We start from the raw sequence: 15,400 nt of genomic DNA, 5'->3' as shown, positions 1-15,400 counted from the left end.
CAAACAAAAACACCAATTATAAATGAATAAAACTAAATATTAGTATTTCAGTAAAGAACAAAAACATATGTAATATTTATTAATAGAAAATGATATTTTTTGTTGATGATAGGCAATAATGAACGAACTAACACATATTTTCTTGGAGAGAAAAATATTAGATTAAATTATAAATATATAAATAAATTAAAGTTATGAAAAGTGTGACAAGTTTCTCGCCAATTTATCCAAATTTGTAGAGTCCAACCAGGATGGAGATGAATTTAAAAAATAGAAATCTTTTTTTTTTTTTAAATATGAACTCATCTGGCTTGTGTTAGGGTGAAGATAGGAGAGTTAAACCTATCACCTACTTGTCTCATTGTCATGTCTATCTTATGTATAAAGATTTATGTTATGTAATTATTTTAGAAACAAATTGAGTGATATGTGAAAACATAAGAGTAAATTGAAAAAAAATGTAATATATTATTTTGAGATTTATTAAAGTTGTGTTGTTCATTTAATGTAAAAAACATGTAATTTTTAATAAAACTACATGTTAAATTTTTTATATAATATATACTTATATTTTGAATACTTAAATTTAAAAGGACTAAAATCAACTTTTCACCTTAGATCCATAAAATCTCGGGACTCACCCGACAAATATGAAAATAAACCAACTAAGTTTTATAAGAATTAAGTTTAATACAATAATATGGTACAAGTTAGTTAAAAAAAATCTATTTTATAATAAGATCTCTAAATAAATTATAAATTTATCCCTCAATAAATTTACAACTCTTTATGTAGGACTGTAGGTTGACATTGTAATATTTTTAAAAGATAAATAAATGTATTATTATAATACATTATAACAATTTTAACATAATAATACTAAACATATGGTTATAATTTATATTTACTTAAATAAGATGACATAAAATCTTTTTAAATGGCCTAAAAGGCTTTTTAAATAACCTAAAGTCTAATTTGGGCCTAACAAGGCTAGGTCAGTGGTTCTGTTGGAAACTTAAGCCTATTTTCATCGCTAACTAGCATTGACTTAACATTTGTCAAATTTTACATTAACATTTCCTACAAGACAGATGAAATAATGGTTAAAAAAATAGAAAATATTTATGTAATTATATGAAATTTTAGGAAATATTGTTGTAATTTACTCTAATAAATATAATAAAAAATAATTTAAAATATCAAATATTTCATTTATATGTCATAATTCTTTAAAAAATTATGTCATTATACAATTAATATTAATATATTATTTTAAATAGAAAAATGCTAAATTGCACGAAGAAGAATTGCACGAACACAAACAAATTAATCTGATTGGTCGTTGGTCAATATTTTTATCTTCAGCGCCCACTAGTTTTCCGTCAATCCCAAATTATCGCTCAGAAGAAAAAAAAAACCAAATTATTGGTTCTTTTTTATAAAAAATATTAAATTATGATCATTTAGTTATTAATATTAGGTTAACATTTTATAATTGTCGATACACTTATAGTTTACCTTCATAAGAATTTTTGTATATTTTCAAATAAATAATTTTCTTATTTATAATTATACTTTAATCTTGTGTTTTATTTTATTGTATAAATTTATTTTCTTCTAATATTTTAAAATTTATAGTTTCATATAAATTATAGTTTTTAGTTATTATAAATAAGATATTATAAGATAATATCTCAAAAAGAAGATATTATAAATAAGATCATGTTGAAATAATTTTTTTCGATAAATATTTATAAGAAAAGAAAACAAGGTAAAAATAAAATAAAAATTATTCTCAAAGGATAAAAGTGAAAATAAAAATAAATGAAAAAAATTGAATTTAATATTCTCAAATCCTTTTTGCTTGTTGTTCTGCAAGATTGTGCATTAATATTGGGTTTGTGCATTCGAGTAATTCTGCTCTGGATCTCATTATGTAAGATTTATAGATAAAAAAAATATAATTAAAAGAAAAGATCCAGTGAAGATGGACTAACTATATCCCAATCAGAAGTTAATTATCAATAAATTTGATAAATATTATCACATCAATGTCATGCAAAAAAAATAGGGAGTTAGCCTTCCCCCACTATCTTTTTGGCCTGATTGATATATATTTTTTCTTTGATTGTTATTAAAAATGGATCACAAATAATGTATAATCGCTTACAAAAGAAACAATCATTTTTTTAAAGGATAAACAAATCAATCATAAACATAAGATTGTTATTAAAAACAGATCACAAATAATATATAAAAGTCCTGGATAACTAATTTGAAAGGAAGTGACTAATATGCCCAGCAAGGTCCCATTATTCTTTCAGAAGTCCAGGATAAAATGCAAATCAAATCTATGCACAAACAGTAAATGAAAAAGACAACCATTTTGTACTATGGTAAAAATCAAATATACATAACTAATTTAAATGAAATGTTATAACTTGGCAAGGATACGACATAAACAAGTATTCCTTTTATACAAAAGCACAAGACGAGAAAAGTACAATGCAAAATAGCGGGGTCACCCTAAGGGTTGAATCTCAACACTCAAGTGTACATGATGACAATCCCTGTGTAGCTTCCATCCCTTACTTTGGGTTCATTGATGAAATTTGGGAGCTTAACTATGTCAAATTTACTGTTTGTGTTTTCAAATGCAAATGGGTTGACAACAACACCAGTGTGCGGACCGATGATGTAGGATTTATATTGGTAGACCTAAAGAAACTAGCTGACCACAATGACCCTTTCATCATGGCAGAACAAGCTAAACAGGTATTTTATGTGCATGACCCTTGTGATGAAAGGCGGTCTATGGTTCTACACGGGAAAACAATTGGTGTTAATGTAGAAGATGATGATTCATACATTGATACTTATGTTAGTCCTTTGTCCACACAAATGGCTCCTAACATCATCGGAGAAGAAGAAGCTGACGATGTTCATGTTAATCGTAATGATTATGATGAAGGAGAATTAATTAACATCGTCTAATGTAATTTTCTAATTATGTATTTCATTTCGGTACATTCATTTACATAACTGATTCAGTTTTTTGATAATGTTAACTAACTCAAGTTTTTTTCTTTACAGGCCCATGGCTACTTCACCTGCCTCGCCTCCTCCTCCTCCTTCAGTAGCATCAGCGTCTCCGTCTACCTTGAAGCGGACACGCAAAGTCACACGACTATGATCCTTGGCCATTAGACCACCTGGGATAGAGAGACCGGTGGTCCACGTCGATCCTGTGACCAGGAAGGCCGACGGTCCCCACAAGAAGAAATTAAGAACATATTTGGGGATTGTCGCTCGTGATAAGGTCGACATGACATACGAGACTTGGAAGGAAGTCCCTATTGCTCAGAAGGATTTGATATGGAAGGATATTCAGGTATTTTAGTTTTCATCTTTCATTTTCTTTATTAGCCAAAATTTATAATTTACTAACAATAAAACCTAATTTATTGTTTGTCAAGCTGAATTTGATATTCCTAAAGCTTCTAACGGTAGGACAAAGAAGAAAGTACTTCAAACTGTCAGCGAGCGGTGGAGACAATTTAAATCTGATTTGATGAGGAAATGGGTACTTGCAGTCGACAAGGACAGTGTAGACGACATTGTTTGTGAAAAATACAACATTAGCAAGGAGAAATGAACCCAGTTTTGTCAGACCCACAAAGACCTCTCGTGGGAGGTATGTACTTTGTCATTTTAATTGTTTTCCACTAAAAATCCAGTTCTTATAATACATTGTAGTAATCATTTTCATTAATGTTTGATTATTGCAGGATGTGCGGAAAAAGACATAGGCCATCCAGAAGCAAAACACCGCCCTCCACGTATTGTCTAGTGGGGGTTATGAATATTTAGAACAGAAGTTGATGGTTGAGAAGACAAAGAAAAAACTGGAGGAAGCTACTCAATCCGGAAGCACTGAGGGCGTGAATGACCCTCCATCTCCCATCAGATGAAACGTGAAGTGGAAGATGGCCCGCACCAAGAAAACTGGGCAGATGACGTCTAAGGCAGCAAAGGAAATTGCTGAGAAGATTGTAAGTCATTTTCAATTAAGAATTGTAATTATCTTTGTTTATTCTATGATTGACTAAACAAATATATCTGTTCTGTACAGGATTCTTTAGAGGAGCAGGCGTCACAGGGTTTGTTTGTCCCCCATGGACATCAGGATCTCTTGACTGCTACCATTGGGCGACCAAAACACCCTGGCCGTGTGCGAGCTGCTGGAGCCGGTGTGACCATAAAGAAATACTTTGGATCGGCTCCACGAACCTCCCGCAATTCTTCCTTCATGGCTCCCGAAGAACTCGAGCAGCTAATTCAACAAATTAGGAACTAGCTGGAGGAGTCGATCATAGAAAAAGTGACTCGGCAGCTGATGTTATCCTTCAACCAGATGCAGTCCCAGTTGCAATCACAGATCCAATCATAGGAACTTGCACTGCCTCCGGAGCTAAGGTTGGTCCCTCAGCTGCTCGTGTTAGCACAAAGGGGAATTGTGTTGATCCCTCACGACCGATCCAAACACGGGTGACTGTTAGTCGATGAATACGACTAACTTTTGTGTATAAAATTTGTGTAAATTGTATCAAACTCCTCCAATTTATGGTTATTTTGTAGTGTTATAAGTTCTTTTAGTTAAAGATAGGTAATAAATACTTAGTAATTTTGTTTTGTGTGTTTAATAATCATTTTCTCTCAATTTCAGGTTAATTAGGCGACTCTGAAAAATGTTGTTTTTCACCTTCTCGCTAAGCCAATCTGCTGGCTTAGCGAGCGTCCGCTAAGCGCAACACTCATTGGCTAAGCGCGAGGAACAATCTGGAAGAAGATGAGCGGTACAGGTTCGCTGAGCGCACCGCTTCATCTCGGTAAGCACACCGCTTCAGTCCATCCGCTAAGCGAGAAAAGCACACGCTAAGCTGAAATTCACTAATGTGCGCTAAGCAGATCATAGTTGCGCTAAGCGCACAAGCATGAACAAGGGAACCTATTTAAGCCTGAAATCAGATTTAGAGAGGGGAGTTTAGGCTGAGAGCTGAAGCTTTGCATGTCTAGTGATTCTAGAGAGAGAAAAGTCCAAGTTCCAGAGAGTTTTGAGAGATTTTGCTGTGCGAAGATTTGTAGGGACCAGAGCTTGAAGAGGAAGCTGTTCTGAGAGTTTGAGATGAGTTTGTAAGTGGTTGAGATCCTAGAGGTGAAGGAGACATCCTCACCAGTTGTATTTTTGCAATCTTTTATCTTGTTCTTCTCTTTGTTGTAAAGGAGGCTTCCTTGTTATGGAAAGCTAAAATCCTCTGTTGGATCTTCCCTGTAGGTACCTGATGTAAATATCCTTTTATCTATTTAATGATATTTTGTGTGTTCTTTGTGCTATCTGCTTTTCATTCTAGTATGTCTTTACCTTGATCACGTAGATGCATGCTTTGTTAGGGTCATTCAACAGTGGAAACTGGTCTGATTCTGATGACCTTAATAGGACAGGGCTAAGTTGTCGTACTATCACGAGGAATCATGGTGCGATAATTTAGTTGTAGTATGTTTGTCTTAATGCGGTCTTGGTTGAGTTTAGTCCAACAAGAAGAATCTAAGGACGATGCTTAATCAGGATTAGGCTAAACTATCATGAGGAATCGGGGTTTAGCATCTCAGGAGACACCATAGGAACACATGAGCATTGTTAGATAGAAAATATCATTTTAGCATCAGGCACCTATTAGGAAGACCAACACGTTTTCTACTTGTTTTTACACATCATTTCTCTCATGTGATTTTCCTTTTTGCATAGATAGTTTACATACCTGTTTATATTCACACTTAGATTTTCACCCCAAACACCTATTCACTGAAATAACTTACCAAGTAACACAAGTTTCCTGAGAGTTTGATACTCGGTTCTTACTGTTTTATACTACTTATGCGATCTGGTGCACTTGCCGAAAGCCGAACATTGACTCAGAAAAATGTGGGTTGTACATCGAAGAAAATCCTTCCCGCCTGGTTGCCCTAGGAAGAGTTTATGAGGGATCCACAACGGTTCACAAAATCTCTTTGTTGCAAGGCCAAGTGAAGGTTGGTGTTGAGGAGGTTAAAGATGCAGAGGCTCTCGTTCTTGTACCCACTGACGAGGTTATTTTAGTGGGGCAGACACTTAACACCTTCCTTACTTGGCCGACACATCTCATGAATCGTTTATCACAACAGGTATGTTACTGTCATTATATGCTTCTTTTTTTCAATTGAATTGTTCACTGTAATTAAATTATGTTAATTAACTGTGTTGAATAAACAGACAATTGTGTCTCTAGCAAAACCTCCAGATAGGCCGGATCATGAGGTCGATGATCGCTTATATTTGATGACATTGACCATCCCACAGCTTTTCTTGATGCTTCTCCAGGTTATGTGGGATGCTACCGTGTTCGGGGTGTTTAATGAACATTTCCCGTTGTACATAAAGCACGAAGATCTCTCTGAAATTGCACAAGGTGGTCAATGTCTCAGTATATCTGTTATACAATTGTGGATTGTGTAAGTCAATTAGATTATTCTTAATTACCTAAGTTATTGTTTTAAATTCATACATAATTAACTTTGTCTTAACAACAATAGGCATCTGACTGAGACAAGTATGTGAGCGGGGAATTTCGATGTGTATGGATTTCTCGAGCCACAGTTCATTCAGAGATCTGGGCAATCACAATTTGAATTAGAAAGTTACATGAAGAGTTGGATGCAGAGTTCAAAATGCGATGTCTGCCTTGGAGTATACCTGAATGGGTAAGTCAAACTGAAAAGCTGAATTTAAATAATGTATAATACTACAATAACCCATATTGGTCTCCACTACAAAGCACACTGGCAAATGGTCGTCATTTTGCCTAAGGAAAATCTTGTTGTCTGGTTTTGTTCTTTACATAACAGGCCAGACAACTACCTTAAGGGAAAAATTAACAGGTCAATGTTGTTTTTCAATACATTTGCATTAGCATGACTCAACAACATCAAAATTTTAATGTTCCTTGTATTCAACAGTGCTTTGAAAGGACTTGATGATACTCCACAACCTAAATCCAAGGCTGGTGCTAGGTGGATTATTGTTAAGGTACGTGATTTAAATAAAACTTCTACTTATATATATTTTATGTGTGTGTACACTAATTGTAGTTAACGTTTAATATCCAAATTTCATTATGTATTTAGTGTAATAAACAAAAAGAAAGCACTGAGTGCGGCTATAATATCATGCACTGGATGTCCACGATAATCTTAGGAACTTTCAGGAATAATTGGGAAACGATAATTGTTTATTTCAAACAAAGTTGATTTTCTTATCATTGGTATTACATTATTAACTTATGTTTTATTTGATCATGCAGTATTTTAATGATGTTAGACCATTGAAAGCAGAGAGATTGAAGGCGCTTCGCATCCAGTGGGCACGATATCTCAAAGTGAGAAATCAAACTTGGGATATTAGGGAACTATGTAACTTTAGGTTACTTAATTAGTTTACTAGCTTGCATTACATTTTTTACAATTGCTGTTTCATTTTAACATTGAATAATCTTTGTTGATAGTTATTAATAAATTATTTATTCATAGCTATCAATTGATTTTTTACAATTGATAGTTTACTAGCTAGTTTTTTGCTAAAACCTGTTTGAAAACAGAATGCAAATGATATATGTTGTGTTGTGTGGTCTGATTTTAAATTTATAGGTTAAATTTTGAGTTTTTTGTAAAAACAGAGAGAGTATTTAAAAAAATTCCTAATAGCAACATCAGTTTTTTTTTAAAAAAACCGATGTTAATATCGAAAAACGTTAACATCGGTTTCTGTAAAAAATCGATGTTAACATATACGTTAATATCGATTCTGTATAAAAACCGATGTTAACTTCCAAACGTTAACATCAGTTTTATATAAAAACCAATGTGAACTGTCAATATTCATACATTTTTTTTGTGTAATTCTTATTATATAACATCGGTTATTTAAATAACTGATGTTGTCAATTTTACGTTAACATTGGTTTTAAAAAACTGATGTTAACGATAATACTTTCAACATCGGTACTTTCAACATTAGTTAAAAATCGATGTAAAAAGTCATAAATAACTGATGTAAAAAACATATTTTCTAATAGTGTACCCCTTACAACAAGAGAAATCAACCTCTCATGGAGATGAATAGCTCAAAAATATACATGGTAGGGGAGAAAATGGATGAAGAACACATGAACACTTGAGAGTTTTTCTCCCTCACTAGAACAATACAAAAGTTGCAAATTGTTAAAATTATGAAAGCAAAAGGGAGGGGGAATCTATCTATATTTGCATGTCAGGCCTAAAAATACAAAAACAACAATTTCACTTTTGAGTGCAGACCCGTTCAACCATGAATTCTGGCTTGGCCAAATGGTAGTTTCTATTCTTCCAAAATTTTGTTGTCCTAGCTGATCCTTTTGAACTTTTAGTACTTCAAACTTCCCCTTCAAGATACATTCTTCTTCTTCAAGCCCTTTTTCTAAAAAAAATATATGACAAATTACTACAATGTAACCAAAAAATCACACTACTAGACAAAGATTTAGAATATAGTAAAAACAAAGCAATTTGAGTCAAAATAATGCTCTAAATCAAGGTATAAGCAAGAAAAATACCTTTAAAAGTATTCTGAAAGTATGTACTTTTGACACTTAACAACAAGGGATTGTACATTTTGAATCAAATGCATGTTCCAAAAGTTGTAACTTCTAGTGTTGACTTGTCATCTTTTCGTCTCAATCCTTTATAAGTGACACTGGGAGGGGGGATATGGAGGAGTCATGCCCCCTACCCCAATTTTTTTTCATAATGTATTAAAAATATATTATAAAAAACATTATGCCCCCCTAAAGTTTATAAAAAAAAATTATTAAAAAATAATATATAAAAATTATCTCATTAGTTGACACTTCAAGAGAAAAATGAAGAAAAAACAGAAAGGTATAGGTATATAATAGGTAATTTAATGTAATAAAAATAGTAGTATATAAAGTGAAATTATAGACATTAATGAAGTATTTGTAATGTTAAAGTGTAACATATAATTATTCATAATTATTTTATACATCTATTTTATCTCTTTTCTGTTATACTACCTCTAATAATATATATAAAAAACTAAAATATTAAAGAGCAATAAAGTTACTTAAGTTAGCTATTTAATTTTAATTAAAAATATCATAAATTTAAATTTTATTATAGAAATACCATTATAATTCAAAGTTTTTTTAAGAGGGGGAAATAAATATAATTCAATAGTTTAAAATGTGATTATATTTAATAACATTATTAAATAATTTTTTCACCAATAAAATTAACTTAAATTGTTAATAAATTAATAAATGCATTCACTTACATATTTGCATATAAAATGATTGATGAGACAATTAGTAAATTTCACAATAAATTAAGGTATGAAAAATGCATCTAATTGTTTCTTGTATAAATGTATAGTTAATATATTTAAAAAGAGTATGTGCTTTTTATAATTATAAGAAAAAATGTATTTATTTGTTTCTCATATTTATATAAATGATCAAATTAGTTAGATAGTATTGTATTTTACTCGATATAGTTATATATTTTGTCTTTATAAAAATATTAGATATCTATATTATATATTAAACTTTTTTTTTTATATTTTTTAAACACGTAATTTCTTGACTCCCCTCAAACCAAATTTTTGGCTCCGCCCTTGTCCTTTATTTCTCACAAGATGTCAAAGATTATAAATTACAATGTATGATTTAAAGGATTTTAGTTATTATATTTTCATTCAAATTAAATTAATGCACATTTTTAGTTCTTATTATTATAACATAGGTTAAACACATTTTTAATTAATGCACCTGCTAAACTAAAACGGTAACTCCTAACCTACATTTATAGTCAATATTTAAAAGGCATGACAGAGATAAATAAAAAACAATAGTCAATATTTTTCTTATCCAGGAGTAAAAAACAGTTAACAGAAAGTTTATAATAACTTACATAACACCGTGTTCCAGTTAAATTAGACATCCTTCATAAAATAATATGATAGAAAAACAATTCATGAAAAGAATTAGTTAACTCTAAGTCAACATTACAGTCTAAATTTTTGTTTTTATGTAATATAAATAGATCATTTTACAAGTACTGCTGATTTAATTACTCGTTAAATTATATTGATTCAATAGCTGTTGTTTATGAACAGAAAACTATACTTTATCATAATACTTTTATAAAATGTAACAGAATATATTTTTATAGCTCCGATACATATGTTTTGGAAATTTATTGTTTTGGCATTACAACATAAAACCCAAACAACTACTATCAAATTTGAAAAGGAAACATTTAGAAAGAAGACTCATCATAACCTCACTTTTTCGCACACTTTTTATTAATCACTATTTTTCATTAATCACCACTAATGCCCCCACCTTAAAGTTGTGTACGTATGTCCTCCTCCCGTTACATATTCAAGATACATTTGTGCAAATATTCTACAAAGAACTTTGTGCACGAGTTGCCAATACCATACGCTCCATTGCTTCCAAACCAAGAGAGGACCAAAAACAATTCCATGACCAAAAACCAATCCAAATCCGACACTATTCAAATTCCAATCAATTGTATAAGCTAGCCTTGGCTCTGCCTCTTCATCATCTGCATTGTTAGACAATGGAGAACCGTATAGCCTTGGCTCTGGCTCTTCATCATCTGCTTTTTTAGACAATGGCAAACCGTATAGCCCCTCATTACCTTCATAGGAATCATTTGAAAATGTGCTAAATTGTGCACCTGTTGGGATCTTTCCCACCAAATGGTTGTAGGAGAGGTCTAAAATTTGAAGAAATTCCTAATTTGTAAGCTGCATAGGAATTTCTCCACTCAGGGAGTTTTGTGAAAGGTCCAGGGACTCCAAGTTTCTCAAGTTACCCATTAAGGAAGGGATTTCACCAGACAAAGCGTTGTTTGACAAATTAAGGACTACGAGTTCTTCAAAATCCATTAGGTCCTTTGGTATAGGTCCTTCAAAATGGTTGGATGAGACATCAATGGATGTTAAGATTGTATAAATATTTGGCAACAACAATTGGTTTAGGTCCTTCAAAAGTGTCAGATTATCTTCATAATATACTCTGCCATCCTCGGAATCATAAAACGACTTCTCTATAGACTTTAATTGACCTTTGTATTCCTCAAGCAAACTTATATTTCTTTTCCAGGTTGCAAAATATTTTCCCGGCAGTTTGCCACTAAAATTATTGAAAGCGATGTCCACAATTTGAAGCATTTCCCAAGTCTTATTAGATTCAGAACATCTTAGGGAACCCTTAAATTTGTTATTTCGCACAACAAGGATTCGAAGGGTGGATATTTCCTTTAAAATGCATGGAAAGCCCCCACTGATTTGATTTGATCCAACGTCCAATACCTCTAACATTGAGCAATAAGCAAGAGAGTTTGGAATTGGGCCATCTAATAGATTTCCATGAAGATTTAAAGACCACAAAATACAGGAAGCTGGAACTGTATCTGGAATAGAGCCTGAGAGATTGTTGTTCTTGAGATTTAATACTTGAAGAGTTTCACTCATTATCATTAAACAGGGGGGAATTGTTCCAGTAATGTTATTAATGGAAAGATCAAGCATTTGAAGTGACGAAGCATTGCAGATGGACTCAGGGATACTGCCGTGCAAAGAATTGTTTGAAAGAGAGAGAAAATATGTCTGAGAAAGGTAATTACCGATATCTCGTGGTATAAGAGAGCTAAAATTGTTGCTTGACAAATCCAAGAACATTGCATCTTTAGGAAAAACAGGTATTGGCCCTTCAAGTTTATTGTAATGAAGGTCAAGGTAATCCAAGTTAGAAGTAAGATTCTGAAAAGGGCCTTCCAACTTAGTCAACAAATTGTAGGAAATATTAAGATCATAAAGATCAGGTAGTTTCCAAATCCAGTTGGGCACTATTCCTTGAATCTGATTATTTGAAAGATCTAGATGCATTAATGTGGACAAGTTTCTCAAGAAACCAGGGAATGTTTTCAAGTTACAAGATGCCATGTTTAGATAGCTAATGCTGGGAAAGGAAGAAGGGCCAACATTTGTAAAATTCGCATTTACTGACAAGTTGTTGTATGAAAGCTCTAGTTCAGTTAAGCTTTTAAGCTTATTCAGATGCACCAACCCATTGAACTTGTTTGAAGAAAGTCGGAGGACAGAGAGTGTACTAATCTGGAAGATAGATGTTGGAAAAGGCCCTGACAGATTATTGCTACTCAAATCAAGGGTGTCTAATATAGAAGAAGACACATTTATGAATTCATCTAACTGACTAAGATGATTGTGGGAAAGCCGAATCTCTTGCAGCAGTGGGAGTGCAAAAAGGGATGAAGGAATCGTCCCAGATAGATTATTGTTACTCATATAGAGGGTCACTAATCTAGAGGATGTAACATTCATGAATTCCTCCAATTGAGTAAACAAGTTGTTTGAAAGCCAAAGGTTTTGCAGTGATGGGAGTGTAAAAAGGATTGAAGGAGTCCTCCCAGTGAAAGAATTATTGCTCAAGTCAATATGGACAAGATTTTGCAGTCCTTCAAAGTAAGATGATGGGAGTATACCACTTAAATCATTATGAGAAAGATCTAAATGGGTAAGTTTTTTTACCATAACGAAGGATGTCATTGGACCGGTGAACCTGTTATGTGACATATCCAGGTAATTGAGTTTTGGTAGGTTTGACAGTGAATTGGGAATTTTTCCACTAAAACCACAATGAGAAAGATCCAATTCGGATAAATTCCTCATGTTACCAATAGAGGGTGGAATTGATCGAGTGAAGTTTGTTTTACTTACTCTTAAGGTCTGGAGAGATCCCCTCAATGGAAAGTCAGGAAAGAAACCATGGAGATTGTTGTTTGAAGATATGTCAATAAGGGACAATGTTCCGATGTTAAAGACCTTCTGTGGAAATATTCCAGTCAACTTGCACTTAGAAAGCCTTAGCATGGTGAGACTTTTGAAATGGGCAAATGTTTCTGGCACCGGGGATGATAAATCGTTCTCATCAAGAGCAATGACTGATAGACTCTCAAGTCTTGCCAGGGAAGGATCTAGGGGTCCCAAGAGATTGCACCTTGACAAGCTCAGTTCTTGCAAGTCACGCAGGGACAACAAAGCACTGCACCATTCATAACCTGGAGCTGATATACTTACACCATCCAGATACAGTTGCCTGATACTGGTGAGATTTTGGACAAGGCTTTGTAGATTTGGGTCCTCAAGTTTCAGGTGCTGCAAAAAAGAAGAGATATGAAGAGTAATCAACCTTGTCAGCTGAGAAATCTCTATTGGAATCTGACCCACAAAGCCAGCATATGACAAATTCAGATAAGTTAACTTGTCCAAGTTGTTGAATCCAGAAGGAATGACAGAATTGAAGTTATTTGAAGCCAAATTTAGACTCTGGAGATGTTGGAGATTGAAAAGAACACTTGAATTGACAAATCCACCAGAGATTGATTCTCTACTGAGGTCAAGAGCAGTAACATGTCCCTCCTTGTCACAGGTTACTCCCATCCACCTGCAACAATCATCACTTGCATTCCAAGACTTCAGCCTGCTGCTATTTCTGTCTGCCATGTTTGTGAATGTGAGGTTGTTCTTAAATTGCAGCAGCAAAGACTTCTGATCACCAAGGCAGAGACCAGAAACCACAATAATGTGGTTACCAAGGCACAACCAATAGAATGACATCACCAGAAGTGATGCCACAAGCTCCATTTTCATTGTAGATGATGATTATGGGTGACAACTGCGATTTCAAGTAGAAGTTTAAAGTGTAGGAAAACTGGAATAATTAAAAATGGTAGTACTCAGAAACAAAAGATTAAAAACTTACAACTATGGAAAACTCTTCGTTCAACGTTGGCTTTCACCAGCAGACGCAGATGTATCCAAATTGGAGGGGTGGTTTTGTTTTAGTTGGAAAGTTGAAGGCTTTATTTGACACGGGGCTGAATGGTTGGATGGGAAAGCATTTGTTTTGATCTTTGGAAGTGCTCTTACAATTGCTAATCGGTTGGCTATTTATAGGCATGCTGCAGTCTGCACAGCCTTCAAATCTTTTGCTAATGGCACACAGCATCAGCAGGAACAGAGAAAAATACTAATGACTATGTTATGGGACTTTAAAATATAAATTATTTTACAAAGTTAACTGTACATTAAATACTTTTTTCCAAGACTATCCTCAATAAATACTTAGTGTCGGCCGTGCACATAAAAAGAATAAATAAGTCTTTAATTAAAAAATTAAAGAGTATATTAAAAAATTACCTAATGTTTTATTTAAAATTTAACAAATTAATTTTATTTCTTAATATTTGTTCAAAAATCTCAAATTCCATATATTTTGGAACCGAGAGAATATTAATTATCTGTTTGAGCTTGTCTCTAACTTGGCTGTCATTGTCCTATTTTAAGATTTTCATTTCCGAATTACAATTGTTAAAATTGTTTTAAGAATTATGTACTAAATGGAATTGTTTTTTTTTTTAATGGAAAAGTGGAATTGGTTTTAAAGTATCTAAAAGTTAATAAAACATAACAGTTCACAATTATTACACGAAGTGGTGAGATGAGCTCAATTTTCATTGTAGACGATTTGTATGTGTGAAAACTGCAATTACAAGTAGAAGTTTAAATTTCAAGACAACTGAAATAAAAAATTGTAGTTCTCAGAAAAATAAGATTAAAAACTCACCACTTCTATTAAAGAGTCCTTGTTCAACGTTGGATTTCACCAGGAGACCCAGACATTGACACTTGGTATCCGCAAGAACGTCGAAGTTACACTTTGGTGCAATTATATTGTGCTAGTACTTTTTACTATTAACCTTTTAATTTTTGTAAACAAATTTGTGCACTTAATAACATTTAAATTTATCCAGAGAAAAAATGATGACTACGTTATGATGGCAAATACCTTTTCCTCAACACTGTTTTCCACTTGACTTCAGCATTTTTAACTTTTTGAGCTTTTGTCCTTACTTTGGTTCTCACTGTCATTTTTTAAGGGTTATCCTTCAAGAATCGTGCAGCAGATGATTGGTTTTAATGTATGTAAAAGTTAGTAAGACACAACTGTGCACAATTACAAATGCTAAGGTTGATTGATACTCTTTGCACTTTAACTTTTAACAGAAATTACAAAGGTAGCTCAGAAAACTGTATTCCTATGCTTTTCCATGAAACCATTTTAGAAGTTGTTCAACACTACAAAATCACTTTCTTTCCAAGAGCATTCCACACGTCCAAAAAATTGAGCAGTTGCTA

The 15,400-nt window shown here is 32.9% G+C and overlaps 1 protein-coding gene across 1 annotated transcript; it reads right to left on the bottom strand.

Annotated features, from left to right (window-relative positions):
* Positions 1–10,287: 10,287 nt before the first annotated feature.
* On the bottom strand, positions 10,288–14,180 carry LOC114416054 (receptor-like protein 35). Its single transcript, XM_028380930.1, has 2 exons — positions 13,965–14,180; positions 10,288–13,877 (listed from the first exon to the last, which is right to left on the bottom strand). Exon 2 carries the CDS (start codon positions 13,850–13,852, stop codon positions 10,913–10,915), a length of 2,940 nt encoding a protein of 979 aa, XP_028236731.1. The 5' UTR covers positions 13,853–13,877; positions 13,965–14,180; the 3' UTR covers positions 10,288–10,912.
* Between the last annotated feature and the right edge of the window lie 1,220 nt (positions 14,181–15,400).

Source organism: Glycine soja, chromosome 1, assembly GCF_004193775.1.
Source record: "Glycine soja cultivar W05 chromosome 1, ASM419377v2, whole genome shotgun sequence".
Taxonomy (NCBI): Eukaryota; Viridiplantae; Streptophyta; class Magnoliopsida; order Fabales; family Fabaceae; genus Glycine; species Glycine soja.
The sequence above is the reverse complement of the archived record's forward strand: the minus strand, read 5'-3'. Positions and strand labels throughout refer to the sequence as shown.